The 16003-nt window shown below is 39.5% G+C and overlaps 1 protein-coding gene across 8 annotated transcripts in view; it reads left to right on the top strand.

The window, feature by feature from the left end:
* Nucleotides 1–222: 222 nt before the first annotated feature.
* The window catches only part of DCUN1D4 (defective in cullin neddylation 1 domain containing 4), a 40342-nt gene continuing 24561 nt past the window's right edge, over nucleotides 223–16003 (top strand). For 2 of the 8 annotated variants that reach the window (XM_082050590.1, XM_082050587.1), the window contains exons 1-4: nucleotides 404–535; nucleotides 9650–9720; nucleotides 10591–10630; nucleotides 14314–14482. Coding sequence is in view for 2 of the 8 variants with exons in the window: in XM_082050585.1 (XP_081906711.1) it covers nucleotides 316–340; nucleotides 9650–9720; nucleotides 10591–10630 (136 nt within the window). In the remaining 6 variants the exon portion in view is untranslated. Of the gene's footprint in view, nucleotides 341–403; nucleotides 536–9649; nucleotides 9721–10590; nucleotides 10631–14313; nucleotides 14483–16003 lie in introns of those variants that run through there. The other 6 variants (XM_082050585.1, XM_082050584.1, XM_082050589.1 and 3 more) reach the window with 4 other exon arrangements.

Raw genomic sequence — 16003 nt, 5'->3', positions numbered from 1 at the left:
TTCTTTACACGCGCTTTCAAGGCCAGGAAAAACTGGCACCGGCAAAGCCCAGTCAGAGTGAAGGGGGCGGGGTCGCCTCAGCCTTGAGCCCAATAGGGTGTCGGGAGCGGGCGGGGCAGGCGGTGGGGGGCAGGCAGAGGGAGAATGGCAGGTGCCTCATGCAGTAGAAGAGCAGGACGTACGGCCTCTCAGGGCAGCCAGAGCCAATAGGTGCCGCCGGTGGGCGGGGCGGGAGGTGTCCGTGCTTGGGCTCTGTGATTGGGAGAGGGGTAGAGGGAGCCGGGCCGGGCAGGGCAGTGCGAGCGCTGCACGAAAATGCACTCGGATGCCGCCGCTGTCAGTGAGTAGCGGCAGGGCCGGGCCGCGCGCTCACGCCTGCTCACCGGCGGCACCCGGCGCTACCGGCCTGGTCTTTCCGCCGGCAAGCGCTGCCGCCCCGTGGGGGCAGCTGCTCCCGCCCCTCACTGAGGAGGCTCGGCCGAACGCACCGCCGGGGCTCTCGGTGACAGGGGAGGCCGTCGGGGAGAGAGGCGGTGTGCGTACCTGGGGTCACGGGACCCGCGGGCCGGCGGGTACCCGCGGCTCTCGGCTCCCCCGGGGGATAGGAGGGGCCGGGGTTGGATGGGGGCGGCCCGTGCGGTGGCGGGGGCGGGTGAGGGGCGCAGCAGCGGAGGGGGCTGGGGGCGCTTGGAGGGTGTGACGCAGTTTCCCCGACCCGGCTTGCGAGCGGGTGAGGCCGCGGCCGGCCCTCGTGGCTCCCTGCGAGGGAGCCGGGGCTGCCGAGAGGAGGGCGGGCGCGGCCTGCGCCGCTGCCCGGGGGCTTCGCTGCGTGGGAACGGTGTGTGTGGGGGGGGTGGGGTGGGTGGTGTTTAATTTAGCGGATTCCGCCGGGCCGGTGCGGGAGAAACGGGCTGTGAAGGGGAATGGGGGCCGCGGCGCATTGTGGGAGGTGGAGTCTCCGCTGCGGCTGTCCCGCGCGGCGGGGAGCTGGGCGGGAGGCTGGCCGACTACAACTCCCAGCAGACACTGCGGCGGCACGGCGCGCCACCCCCGCGCGGGGGTGCGAGTTGCAGCCCGGCACCCCCGGCCGGCGCGGAGCCCCGGGAGGGCCCGGGACCCACCGCTCCCTGCCCGCAGCTGGGGCCCGGCGAGGCCTGGAGCAAGGCCGTTTGGCCGTGGGGCAGCGGTAATGGGAGATCGCGCCGCCTGTGCTGGGGGAGCGCAGGGAGGCTTTGTCTCTGCAGTATAGTTTCTGGCTCTGGTTTCAGAACAGGCGGGACCGTATGGTATAGGCAGGTTGCCTGGTGTGGGGGGATTACACACTTGCGTGGGTGTGGGTAACTGTGGGGTTCGGAATAGATGCCATCCCCGTATGCTGGAGAAATGAGGTTGATGTCCCGAGCACAAAGGTATCTCGGCAGAAGGATGTTCCCGATTCCTGTGAAATCTCCCAGGGCTGTGTTCTCACTGTGCAAGGAGCTGCAGCCCTGAGACACTTCATTACTGCAGAATTTGCTTATGGGAGAGATAATCAAAACTAAAGCTTTGATCATACGTGAATGAATGATGGTCTGACTTTTGGACAAAGTCCTGAAAGCAATTATGGAAAGAAATGCTGCCTAAGGCCTGGATTTTCTTGAATCCTTCTGTGTTTCTCAAAATGAGGAATTGGACAGGAACAGCTTGGTAAACGCTCTGCCTCGTAAGATTATATAATTTCTTTAGTGATTATGGCTTCTTTTACGTTTATATTTGCGGATCATTATATATCGATGGTTAAGGCTACTATTAAAGCACAAATAACTGCCTCATGTCAGAAATGGAAGCATAATTTTTCTAGAAAATGCCTTCTGTTCAGTCTCGATGTGCCCTGTCCAAAAAAAGGTGCAGGTCTTCATTATACACACGTAAGCTACAGTTACAAATATTCCGATGCTCCCTTATGTAGGATGTTGAAGACTATTTAGTGCCTTTTTAAAAAAATTCTCATGCAGAAAGCAAGACTACTGTTTCTCACCATTCAGCTGTTACTGGCTTCTTCAAAAATATCCCTTGGAATTACTGAATCACCCACCTGAATATATTTTTGGGGCAGTTCATGGCCTTGTATATGTGTTATTTTAAATAGGAATGTTTTCCTTAATCAGCTAACTTCATTATCTGTAGCTTCATGGTAGTTGTGGGTTTTTTTCCTCATTGATTTAAGTGCTTGAGTCAAGAAGTGTTCATAGCATATCTTTACAAATCCAGAAGCTGGCTTATGATTGTTTCCTGACTGAACATTTCAACCTTTTGTTTGATCCTTCTTAGATTCTTATCTGTTCTTGTGATATAAACTCCATTAATACATTTTTGCTGCATGTCAGTTTTACATTCTGAGACTGAATGTACACCTTTCATATATGAGAGACATCAACTTTTTCCTGTTGTAAACATTTGCTTAAAAGCTTCTTGCAATGCCAGTAACTATAATTGAAAATGTCTTTTCTGGCAAGGCCATACAGTGAGTTGAGTTAGATGAAGGAACAGTCTTCCTCTCATTGCTTCTCTTTGTTTGTTTGTATCAGGATGCAATTTCATTTGTGTAATTTCAGCACTTGATTTAGGTTTATTTTTGTCCAAGTAGTTTTTGCGTGAACTTTAAGGGAATTATTATCATGTATTTTTCTTTACCTTTTCCCCTAAATTTGGAGATATTGAAAACAAAGACTTTTTTTTTTTTTTCCAAAGCATTATTTCCTAGTTTTGTTTGTGCCTTCAAGCAGAAGAGGAAAACTCGCTTAATTTGTCTGTGCTGTGCTTGCCAAAAAGCATCCAACTAGGAAGTACAGTGTATCCCATGAAAATGTTTAACTCTTGTATCCAATTTAAATACAGAGCCTTTATTAGTGTGGTTGTTTCTTCTACAAAAAGTAAGACTACTAACAACGACTTCAAGCAGAACCCTGATTTTTAAATGTGCCAGCACTTTCCTACACTGCCCAGTTAAGTTGTTTTATTTAAAATCATAGGTCTGAGGTTAAATAGCATTTCTACTTTGGGCTTATAAAGAGACAGAAATAACTACTAGTTTGCTCAGTGTTTTATGTATAGTAGTGTCTATATCTAAGTATATGTGTATCATTGTTAGAGCTACAAGGCTTCAGGTTGCCCTTGGGAACCAGCTAGTGTGGCACATGTTTTTGTGTCCCTTGGTGCAGATGTGTGGCTGCACAGACTGTGGGACTCTGCTGTAGCTGCTCCTTTCTCCCCATTAGCTGTAGGTTACCGCTTCCCTTGCTCTCCTGGTAACGAGGTTTGTAGGAGCACTCTAATCCACTCAGTCAATGTGTCTGGGTTAGGTCTTGCCACTTACATAAATTGTCTAAACTGACAAGGTTGATTTTTGCCTGAAGTGGACTAGGGAATGTGCCCATGACCTGTGCTTCTGGCAGAGCTGTGTGGTCTGTAACTTTTGGCAGAGAGGAGGAAGCAAATACTGGGGCAGCAATGCTTTTGAGTGGCTGTTGCAGGCCCATCGTGATATGTACCAGATCTACATGGTGCTGGATACCCTAGTAGTGCATACATGACAGGGTTGCATTTCTGCTGAATTAGCTAGAGCATGAGATACAAAGTTTTTATTAGCTTTATGCCCTTTATAGGAAGACAGATGACACCTAATCTGGCATGAAATTAAGAGTAGTGCTGGCAAACAGCACTCAGGCCGTAGTAGCCAATGATGCAAAATTAATTCACTGACACTTTTTGGAATGAATTTGATGGTAGAGTTACGAGTTAGACTTTGCATCAAGCGGATGTAAAATTGCTCCTATACTAAACAATTTGTAGCTCAATTTCTTGTGTTCTTGAATTGTAGACTGAAAGAGTGTCTGTTCACAGTCTGAGTAACTTGAAATCACTGAAATGCTGTTTGATTTGTAGTACATGCTTTAGAAATAGATTTAAATTAGCTCTAATTATCCACTACTTTTACTCATTCTTTTCCAACTGGCTGGTCACTCCAGCTTTATTATATTCTGGCAAGCATTTGGAATGCTTATCTAATACACAAGTGGTATTTGCAGCAACAGAAACAGCTGTATTGCACCAGAAATGCAATTAGTGTAAGGTCTTTTCTATTAAAAAAGCCCACTGAACCTACCCCCCAAAAAAACCCAAACCCACAAAACTGTAAAACCCTTCATGAGCCAGTGTGCAGGGTTTTTTAATCTATATGTTAAGATAGCATAAGTTAACATAGCTCTTATTTGTTCAAAGTCAATTTAAAGTAAATGGAAATGCATTCAAAATAAAGTAACAGTTACACAACTTTTGCACTGCTTAAATTTCTCTAAAATCCTCAGTGAACTTTAAATTGCACTAGCTCTTTTTGTAAACAAGCCTTCAGATTAGGGTGATCTTTAAATACCTAGGTAGAATAAAGTAGAATAAGGATTTGTTCCGGGGGGTGGGAGGAAGGTTAATGCTTTTCACTGTCTTCATAGCATGCAGTAATTTTAAAATATTATTTTGCAGATAATGTGGGTGACTGCCTACATGTGGTAATAGCAAATGTTACAGTTGAATCTGAAGGCTTACCTTAAAATGATGAGGTTTTTAGTGTGTAGTCATTTCAACCGTGTTTTTTTTTGTTTACGTTTGGTGTTTTTTGTATTTGTGTGTTTTGTTTTTTTTTTTTAATAGCTTAAATCACTCTTGTGTTTTGCTTCAGAACATTTTAGGCTGTTATGTTTGCAAAATATACACAAATTTGCAACTGTGGGTTAGGATACCACTGGTGTCAGCAGTAGCTCTGAGTCTGGCATGGCTATGCGTGCTTGTGTGCAGGAGAAATGTCCTGCGGCGCTGTGTCTCTAGCTCTAACGGCTGGGTCCTGTTGCTCCGCAAGCTAGGTGCATCATCCCACTCCTCTTTCCATTTAATTGCATGTCCTCACTCTCCAGGCTGGAATTCACTTCTGCTTTCCTTACTTTCTGAGTCATGCCGCGTGTTTAGCCCCACCAAATGAAGGGAAACCCTGCTTTTTAAGCCTGTTCTACTCTGCCTGCCCTTGCCCCTTGCAACCTTGCTCTCACATCTCAGACGGGAAGAGGGCTCTTCTGCAGGTGCCCCTGCTAAAGGGTGTCACTGCCTGTGTGGCTTCAGCTGCAGGCACACTGGAAATGAATTCTTAATCCTGTCTTGGGCAGGAATGCAGAATCGGCTCCTGGCTGCTCTGTACTGTAGTTTCAGAACCTCCATTTTTAGGTTTATTGTGAAGTTTTTGAGTAAATGAAAACAAAAACTGATGCATGTTTTTCTTTTGTTTTCTGCACTTAGTAAGGAGTATAGAAATTCTGCTTCCTGAACATAAGTATTAAAGGCTTTCACCAAATGTACGTTTCAGATCTGAACTTCCAAGTTCATTAATCAATAGAAATTGTCTTACTGTTAGGATAATTATGTAAGTAGACTGTAGAGCATGAAATGGTGTAGTTCACAGAATGTTAAATGATAACTTTTTAGATAAGTAAAGTTTATTTATTGTAAAGCTAATTAAGAAGACAGTACTTTGAACTGTTATTTCCAGTACCACTACAAGTTTTCTCCAGTTGTATTATTTGAAACCAAGGAAACCAATTGAATAAAAAATAAAAGCATAAACATACCATTTTCATTTTCAGGAATCGGTGCCTAGCGTGTGTTTTCTATCTAATTTTTTTCTTGAGAAGGTTACACAAAATTACCCACAGTATTTGTCAGATATACTATGACTATTTCCATACTTAATTTTTAATACAGAGTTGTATCTATAGTGTTTATCTGGCATGTCTGTCTGCGATAAATATTTTTAGGCCTTCTGTTACTGTGAGATTTTTGCTCAGAAAAATAATATAGAAGCTTTTAAAGGAAATTTGGAGTCAGCTGCATAGCTGGTGTAGTACTATTGCTGTTTTTTTGCTAGGTTTTTAGTAGTGTTTTTAGCTGCACCGTGTAGCTGTGTTTTGTCCAAGCTTTAGAGTGATAGTTTTGACAGCAGGAACTAAGTTAAAGTTTTAGTTCAGGCAGGTACGTGTCGATGTGTGAGTAGGCACATAGGCGGAAATACTTTTTTTTTCTTTTTTAGGTATTCATTTGTAGTTTCATTTGAATAGTTCCCTCCATAAAAAAAAAAAAAAATGACTTGACCTTTAAAGTCTCTTCATTACAGATAGCAAAGCAGAATATTCAAGTTCTGTTCATCCAAATCTTTTGCTTATATTTAAGATATACTGAGTTTTTTGTTTATTGTATTTCATATGTTTGTCTTAATGAGGGGGTGTAGAACAGTTTTTGTCTAGTTTGTCAGGGAAGCAGGCCAAGCTAGCTGTTGGGTTTTTTTCCTCTGTGTAACTTTCAGGTCCATAATGTAAACCATAATCTATAATATTTTAAAAGGTTTTTTAAAAACTGTTTGTGTTTTACGTTTAAATTGTATATGATTGTGAATAATTGACTAACCCAGACTTCAACACTTGATGTTAAGTGTTAATGAGAAACCGCAAACAGGTTTAATTTCCATCATATTAGGTTGGCTCTGGAATTTCTTCTGGATTTGCAGTTCCTTTACTCAGACTTTTTTTCTCTAGCTGTTACATTCCGAATTATTGCAAAGCGTTTAATACCATTTGGAATTTTCGTTGCTTCAATCCTTACTAAAGATAAGCTAACATCTGCATGAAGAATAACTTAATCAAGAAAATATGCATGCTTGTTTGACATACACCTCTTAAAGTTGTAGCAAACATTTCAGTGCATCTCTTTCCAGTATCAATGAAGTGGGCAAGTTTCTTTCTTCTGATCCCAGGTCAATAAGTTGTGTGGCACTTTACTTATAAAATATTTTTCTGCAGGACAGATGTATGCTTGATCTGATTTAACATGTTTCTGCTGCCACAAGAGACTATTTTGCTCCCACTTGGGAGGACGTTTGCTGTGTCTTGCTCTAACCCTGTTTATCTGGTGTTACATCTCCTCGGTGATCTCATTCAGGCCATGGAGCTGGCAGGATTGGTTTGTAATTTTGGGAGTAGGATTCCAGGGGCAGGGGCTTGACGGGAGGTCGGGTGGGCACAGATGGGAGGCTGCGGCAGCAAGTGCGGAATTTGGGGCGGTTTGGGGAGGGAGCACGTCCCTGAAGTGCGCAGTTGCAGCCAGCTGCTCATCGCTGGCTTGTCATGTTGACTATGCCGTTGTCCCTTGGCTAATTCTCAAGATGGTGTTATTTGAGCTTTGGAGGTTTGTTTTTTTTTTTTTTCTTCAAAAACCTTTTATTCTCTTTTTTTTTCCCAAATATACTTTTCAATAGCATAGGGCAGTTAATGTAGTTATAGCAAATACTCTGACCAGTTCAGGAGGTGGCTGGAGCTGTAATTTAATGTACCTAATTCATTGGCTGCTGCTTGTGTTTGTTTTTATGACAGTTACTGTAGAAGAAGCCTGTTCTTGGTTTTGGATAATATCCTTGTTTTGCAAGTTTCCCCTGTGGAAGGGAGAAAACTTTAGACTCTGGTCCTCCGTATTTGTGTGGATAAACCATTATTTGTGGAACTAAGGTTTGAAGCTTGTTCTACAAGAGATGTAAAATACATTTGTGTAAACCCCCTGAGTCCATCATAATTGTGTAACCTATTTTTGAAGTAACAGCTTAAAATTGTAAGGATATTTCCAGTAGATGTATGAAACATATTGGGATGAATGATGTATTTTGCAGTGCCTAGGAATGTTTTATTTCAGAGACAATATCTAATATATATACAATCCTAACTTTAAAATATTTTTTCTGTTGTTTTCAAGAGTACCATCTAAAATTACTGTTTAATATTAATTTAGAATAAAATATTTGGTCAGTGTTCTCAGTTTGTTACCTCCAGTTATAACTGGTTTCTCTAAAGACTCATGTTCCTTGTAGATTTTAGGCTGAACAACAAGAAAAATGTTAAAATTAATGTTGAAGAAAGCTTAGTCTGGTGCAACAGTTAACAAAATAATTATAACCTTTTAATCTTGCCCTTCTCAGAATGGCTTCTATGTCACCTCCCACTGCCCTTTTCTACAAAAAAAAAATCCTTTAAATGGAAGGTTGACTAAGAAACTTGTGTGTTGTGGTATTGTTTGACTAGCAGAAATTGTATTGCTGTAGTGATGGGTTGGGGACAAATACATTAAGAAATAGGTAGCAATTAGTGAAATGATACTCTCTAGCTAACATAATAAATGAAACATATGATTCCTAAAGGTATCTATTTTTTAATTCACCATAACAAGGGAATTCCATAATGATGTATGTAACAAATACACTTAACAGCAGGCGGTTCCTTCAGATCCACTTTTTAACTTCATAGCAGATGATCCACTTCAGATCCACTTTTTAACTTCATAGTTCACTGACCTGGGGATCTGTTATTTAAAGATTACTTTGTTTATCCTTAGATTCTGGGTCATCTTAATTCTATTCTGAGAGCATTCATTTGAAATGCTACGGATGGAAACATGGGAATTATGTTTTTGACCTTACTTGCAATCATGTATCAGCTACTGGGGAAAGCCAAATGAAATGTTTCCCAGTAGAAATGCTTTAATGCATTAACTGGGTGGTAACACTAGGCCTATACAGCTTTTAAGGTATGGAAGAATTGTGCTTGAAACAGTTTACTTGTCATATACCACTTGTCTCTAATTAGAGTGGTTTTGCGCATGAGTTCTAGTGGAGTAGCTAGTTTACTTTTAGTTTAAATGGAAATATTGTATAGTAGTTGGCTGCCTTTGATCCCTGTCAACTGCTCTGTGTCCAGCTTTTGAGATTCTGGTTGGTTTCCATGCTCTTTGGCTGGATCACAGTTGATTTTTTTTGGTAAATTACTTATTTTTTGGTTTTGTCCTGGACACATTTCTAGCAGAAACAGGGGGTTTAAAATTATGGAGAAAAATCACGTTCTTACCTTTTTACAACTGAAACAAACTTAAGTGTGTTATTATTGGAACACAGAAACAAAGGTAACATCTATGCTATGGCTTCTTTCATGAACTGTCAGGATATTTTATTTTCGGTTTTATTTGCTTGGGTCTTAACAGCTGCTGTATTGCGACCTTTGGTTCATTATACAAAAGTCATGTTTCAGCTGTGTAAGTGTATTCCAGTTACTGAGTTTTGCAAGGAAATTAGTATAAAGGCAAGTATGTGTGTATTAATAAAATTATTTTTTAAAATAGCATTCTTAGTAATGATTTTAGAATGTTACATGGTACTTAAATTGGTTTTGGAATAGATGGAACAGAAGGGCTGGGTAGCATGGGAATTATAATGATTCCCAGTTTAAATAAAAAAAGTTGTAAATATTTAAAAAAATATAATTTTGTACTTAGCTTATTATTAGCTATAGTTCTGTTTTGCTAGGGGGTCATCCATGCCTTAGGAAAAATGCATATGTAGGACATATTTTGCAGATTTCACTTACTGGTTCCACTTAGTGTTGAAAATGTTGATGCTGAAAAAGTGTTGACATGGCTTTTATTTCATAGTCATGTGATGGCTTTATTAAACTACTAGAACATATGAAGATCTCTGTTGCTACAGCTGGAAAACAGAGAATTTAAAACTTTTTTTTTTTTTTTTCCCCCCCTCTAGATTTTCAACTGAATTCTCATCTATCAACACTGGCAAATATTCACAAGATTTACCACACCCTCAATAGGCTGGTAATGACTTGCCATTTTCTCTCAGCAGAATAGCTAGGGCTTTAGTCCAGAATCGTTTGTGACTGAAATCATTAAGAGATTACACTTTAAAAACTATGACTGCTTTTTGTATGAGAGACTGTTGGTTTTGAATCTGTTAAGAGATAAACAGTATTAGTAAAAGGTGAAAGATTAGTCAGAGTGGTGTTTAAGCACTGTTCACTACAACACTGGATTTAGATGTTGTCTCCATGTAAGAAGCTTTCCTAGATATATCAGATAATGGTAATAATCATCATCATCATCCTCCAATTTCTTACAGTTCTTGTGGAAAGCACATTGAATGAGCAAGCTGTCCTCTTAAAAACCATGCAAAGAGTGAAACAGGATTTTTATGAAGACTGTCCCTACTTGTTTGCTGTGCATTTACATTTGTTTTATTGCAACTACAGCTGGAAATGCTGATTTTGCTTTGTACACTACAAATGTAGTTAAAAACACACTGCCTAAAAAAGGGAGTAACTTGTTTCCAAGTTTTCAGTTATTTTTAAATAATTTTTCTTTAGAACATACTGTATTTATTAATGGAATTGTTCAAACCAACAATGCAAAAGTTCCCATCCAAAGGATAGTTATTTCCACTCTTGAAACGTAATTTGAGATCGAAAATATTTTTCAAATAATCTAAAGATTATCCTTGAACTTACCAGATAAATTTGCAAGGGTAGCTTTTTAGATAAATATGATCTGAAAACAAGAGGGCTCTGCAGTCTTAGCTAGCTGCTTCCCAAGAAATTACGGCTAATATTAATATCAAATAAAGGTTAAAAACATGACTGAACAGTGAAGATCACCATCTCGTTTAACTGTATCATTCCTACTCTCTTGCAGAATCTGACAGAGGACGTTGGTCAAGACGATCACCAGACAGGTATTTAATAGGGGTGTAGTAGAAATCAATTGAAACAAGTTAAACACGCTTCATCAAAGAAGTCTCCCTAACATCATTGAAAAATATATTTTAGAAAGCTAAAGGGGTTCTAGAAAACAAGTGCCAGGATTTTTTTAAGTTTTCTTCAAAATAGATGTTTGTGCTTTTAATTTATCTGGTTGTGAAGGACTTGCTCAGGTTTCAGCTGTATTTGTCATTTTACTATTTCTTAGTGTAAGTACTTTAGAAGACTTCAAGAAAAAATTCTCTCACTCCTTGGACTCAACCGATTAGACTAGCAGAATATCCATGTTCTTTCAGTGTTTTGACTCTTGGAAGAGCATGAGTGAGAACAGAGCAGAAGCAAGACCAATCTTGTGGCTATTGTGATGCCTGTGACCGAGTTTAAATGCTGTGCTCCAAACAACCCAGCTGTTTTCTTGAGTGGTTTTGATGCAGGTTGTTCCTGGTTTTGTGCAGATTTTCAGGCAGTGCCTAAGGATTATTTATTATTTCCAAATCTGTTTTCTGTTCAATAAAATGTCATCATTTTTCGAGGCCTTCATCTCGGGTGCCTGGTACTAGCTTGCTGCCATTCTTGTTTCATCAGCATTTGTGCTTTGTGACTTGATGTCTTGCAATATTTGTTACCTCCTTTCACGCTTGTTACTTATGAGCTGGCGTCTTCCTTGATTTCTTTTTCTTCCTTCCTTTCTGTGTTTCAGGCGTGATACCTAAGGAGGAAGGAAAATATCTTACTGGCTTCAAGCCCATGTCACTCAGGAGAACAGTTCTTTAAAACTGACCATATCTATCCTACCATCTGTCTCAAAGTTTTTCTCTATCCTGAGGTGCTGGCTATGTTTGCCGATGTTAACCTGAGTGCTTAAGGAAGTGGAGAGAGCTGTCAGCTCCTTCTGGAGATTTCTGGGACACACTGACAAATCTAGCACACTCTTAGCCTAGAGCAGTGAGAAGAGATGCAGAGGACTTCGTTGTTTGGGATCGGACAGAGCTCACTTAGGGCTCATGTGCCTTCCTCCATACTGTGTCATGCTGTTTCATAGTTAAGTATCTTACCCTAGCCACGAAAGGCTTCTAGGAAGTATTTTCCTTCAGTGCAGTCAGCCATTTGATACTTGAAATAAGCTGATGATGTAAATGAAAAACCTCATCAAAAGAGGTTGAGGCAGGTAGTTCAAGACAGTCAGAGGCTTTATCGTCCATATGTTAAAAGTGATGTCCTCTCCCATCTCTCAGCGAAGGGCTGGAATTTTCTTCTTTGTGATCCAGGTGCTCAAGCTAAACACAGATACATACTGATTTCATGTGTGAAAATACATTCTGTAATCTTTCTTTACTTTTGATCACAAAAAGGTGTTGTGAAGCGTTGAGGTAGTCCCCTTCTGTTACTAACCAATCAATAAGAGTAGGCGTGGTTCAGGTATTGGGAATTTGTCATATCTCTTTCCTAGCACTTCTGTCATAAAGGTCAGTATAAGAAATTATCCTCAGAGCTCTCATTATGGAAAGGTGTTTGAGCATGTTGGTTTCGATGAACTGCTTTATTCTGGCAGTCATGATTATCCTATTGCCTGCATTGTGTTGTTTGAATTAAATTATTTCAAGAGCTTAAGCATGCCCATTGAATGAATGTGGGCATAAAATCTCAGTAAATAATGTAATTTTTTTTTACAACAGTTGTAAAAGAACCTTTCAAACTAGGAACAAGTGCGAAATCAGAACTGAAAGTAGAGCTCACTACTGGCAAGCTCCTCATCCTCAGATTTCGTTCCAGTATTTCTTATGCTTCTGCCCTGTTGTAGAGGAAGACAAAGCCCTAATGTTTGCGTAACTTCCAGTCTAATTCAGTCAAAATATGTACTTGGTTTTCCTTATATGAGGACAAATATTTGTGCAAGGGGCTATTTTGACCATTGTGAATATAATACAGTGCAGTCTTCTGTGTGCATTTTGTATGAGACTTGACACTTCTGAAATATCATAACTGGAGAGCCTTATGGAAATCTTTAAAATAAATTGTTTGATTTTGATGTACTTACGTTTTTAGAACTTATATTTTCCAGTATTACTGACCACATAATAAGAAGCGTCAACACCTTTTCATTTTGTTACACAGTTTAAAGAACTGCATAGATGCTGTGAATTTGATTCTCTGTCCAGAACTGATTTGAAAGCCATAACTCTGTTACCAAAGATACTTTGAGTGTTGCCAAATTCATCTGAAGACGAATTTTTGGGTTTGAGATTTCTCTCTCCCTCTCCCTCCTCCCTCTCCCGCTTTTTCTCACCCAATTCTCTGGAGCAAACCTTATCCTTAAAGATTACTGTTCATTTTCTGACATAACTATCCTGGTCAATGTTATTACATTGTGGACCTTGCTTTTGGGATGATGTAATAAATGCATATCTAAATTTGGCTGAGATCTCTAAAAGCTATTTAGGAAAGACTGAGTATTTCAATTTTAGATTAATATTTATAATGAGCTTTTAATGTGTATTGCATTTATTTCAAAGCAGTTGTTTCTGATCTAACAATGAATGTACTAGATATCTAAATTACTTTAGGCAAATTGTATCTTTTTGAAGTATTAGCCAGATTTATATTCTGGAACCAGATCTTAAATATCTAAGAGCTAGAGGGTGCCAGTTTAAAAACGCCTTCAGTGATCTGGGAGCTAAGATGAAGCTCACTTCAAAATTCCAGTCACCTATGTGATTACAGTCTCATAAAATGTGTTAGCATTCAGTGTGTGTATATATCTGAAAAAGAAGGTGGACTGTAAATGTGTCATGGGTCTTTGCCTTTTCAGCTGTTGTAGGGGTAAGAAAAGCAGCTGTTCAGATTCTCTAAAAAATGTCTTTTTTTCCTGGGATGTATATGCATTAAATTGGAAAGCTCTCTCTAGAATTTGGAATAATAGTTGTTGCTATGTCATAACTGGAAATCTATCTACTCTTTAATAGCTTAAAGTAATTATTTGTGTATTAAATTGTGACTTATTTACCTGTCCAGACTACAATGTCTTTAAAAGTACACTTCCTTTTGTCACGTGGCTTGTTTAGAACAACGAGGTAATGTCTTCAACAAAGACAAGGCTTTATTGCTGTTTTTGAAGCAATGTGGGGGAGCGGAATTACTTTTGCCTCTACAATTTTTTGTGTTGTTTTAGAGAAGAAAACCCTCCTGAGTCCAAAGCAATTATGTAGTTTGGAATTCAAGATAGAGAAGATGGTTTTTCCTTTTACAACAAGATGGCAAGCTGTTTGATGTTTTGATGATTATCTTAGTTTTCTCATCTTGTATCTGAAAAATTATTATTATTAACTGTGCTTGTAGTGGTCTTGTTGCATCATTAAGTGAGCACCTATATCTTTCCAGTTACTTCAGCATTCACAGTTTCTAATTATTTTTCTTTTGAAACATCCCTCTATTTAAGCATCCGAAGAGCAGGATTATTCACAGGCATTATCTAGAGAGAAGGTGAAAATTACATGTCTGTAAATCACTTCTGTAGGGAAATAGCTTGTAGAATTCTTATTTATTGACCTCTGCTCTTGAGTTGATATTTCCCTTTGGTAGCTTTGTCTTCTGCAAATTGTCTCCTGCAAAGTTGAAGTGCTGAATAGAACGTTTGGCAAACAACATTTATGCTCGGCAGGCTTTTGGCTGATGGTGGCCTATTCAGCAACCATTTGGAGGTTCTACCTTGCAAATGCTAGCTTCAAGTGTCAAAAAAACAGTGAGAACTAGGAGGGTTCTGCCAATCTTGAGTTGAGACCCAGGAGTAAGAAACTTTGAAGATAATCACATCAGAGAAGTTGCACTTGGTAAGTAAAGTTCCTGTCAAACTTTGCATGAAGTCAGAGGGAGCTGCATGTTCATTTGCAGATGATCAGACCTTTGAGAAGTAAAATTAGGTGTGAAAGGCTAGACCTAGAAGTTACGTCTAGAATTAGAAAGCTCTGTGTAGGAAAGGCTACTATTGGTGCTACTTAGTGAACTATACTGTAAAATAAGAAGTTGCAGGAGCCTCAAGCTCTGATAATTTTTAGCTTTAGATGGGAAAAAAAAAGTTAGAAATATTCCTCTGGTTTAACTTTCATATTTTGTTACAAGGAAATTATATCTGCACTACAAATCCCATATGCTGATTCTAGTAACAAAAGGAAATACTTTTAAAGTAGCATTCTTGAACTGTGTGTTTTAGTAGTTTAGAGATCATTCAACAATTAAAATATAGTGAAGACTTGCTCCAAACCTCAGTCATTAAGATGTTAAATCTCTAAAAGCATGTACAATACATTTGTCCACCTGGTGTCTGTGTGTGTGTGTGTGTGTGTGTGTTTGTTTGTGGGGGGGGTGTAGCTGTGCATTTAATAGCCACTTACCAATTTCTGAGCTGCCTTTTCTTCCTTTTTCTGTCAGTTTGAGAGCTGCAACTAGATACATTCAAACCAAGAAGGGGTACAAGTTTTTCATATGAGTCATTGGAGAAATTTGGTTGTGGTGAATTCTATTGAAAGTTTAAGCTTTTAAAACAAGTTCAGTGACCTTCCTAAAAATGTGCTATCATTTAATGAGGAAAAGACTTCAAGCAGGAATTCTTGGGTTAAATTATTTGGTTTGTATGGGGTTGCAGATCTGACAAAATTATTTTCCTGTTCTACAGCTGTTGTATTTTTATTTATTCTGTCTTCATCTTTTGCTATGCTTCTCTTTTTACAGAGGCCTTGTGTATTTGTTTTGCCAATCAAATAACCAGTAAACTGGACAAGTCCTGGCGGGGCAGGGGTGGTGGGTGTTCTTGCATTCTACCAGCATCCAATGCCTGTGGCCATCACAATTAGATTATTTCCTTTTTTTTTTTTTTTTTTAATAGAAAGGCATTTAAAAACAATCAAATTGCTCTTAAAGGAATGAGATAGCTACAAGTTGTGTTCAAGTGCATGCATATTTTCTAAAACAAGGTGTTTATTAGCACATGTTTTTATTAAGTTTAGTGTGTGAGTCTGGCTGCCCCTAGCTGTCTGTTAAGTTCTGGTGTCATCTTAAGTGTTTTTAGTTTTTGTCGGTTTTCAAAAAATACTTACTGGCAAAGTCTTTAAAAACTCACTCTAAAAAGCCATAAGGCATCACACTTTCAATAACTTATGGGAGTACAATTTTGCAGTATCATTAATTTGCAAGCATAATCAGATGGAACAAATGACATTCAGTAGGTCAGGTTCATTAGTTTCTTTGATCTGGATAGTAAAATGCATCAGGCATACTGTGAATTTTTGATGGTTCTGGCTTACCTGTTTCAGATATATCAGATATTGGTGAGAAGTAAATAAATATTCTTGTTG

This window comes from Streptopelia decaocto (genome assembly GCF_964273445.1).
Source record: "Streptopelia decaocto genome assembly, chromosome: 4".
Taxonomy (NCBI): domain Eukaryota; kingdom Metazoa; phylum Chordata; class Aves; order Columbiformes; family Columbidae; genus Streptopelia; species Streptopelia decaocto.
This window is presented reverse-complemented; position numbering and strand designations above follow the sequence as displayed.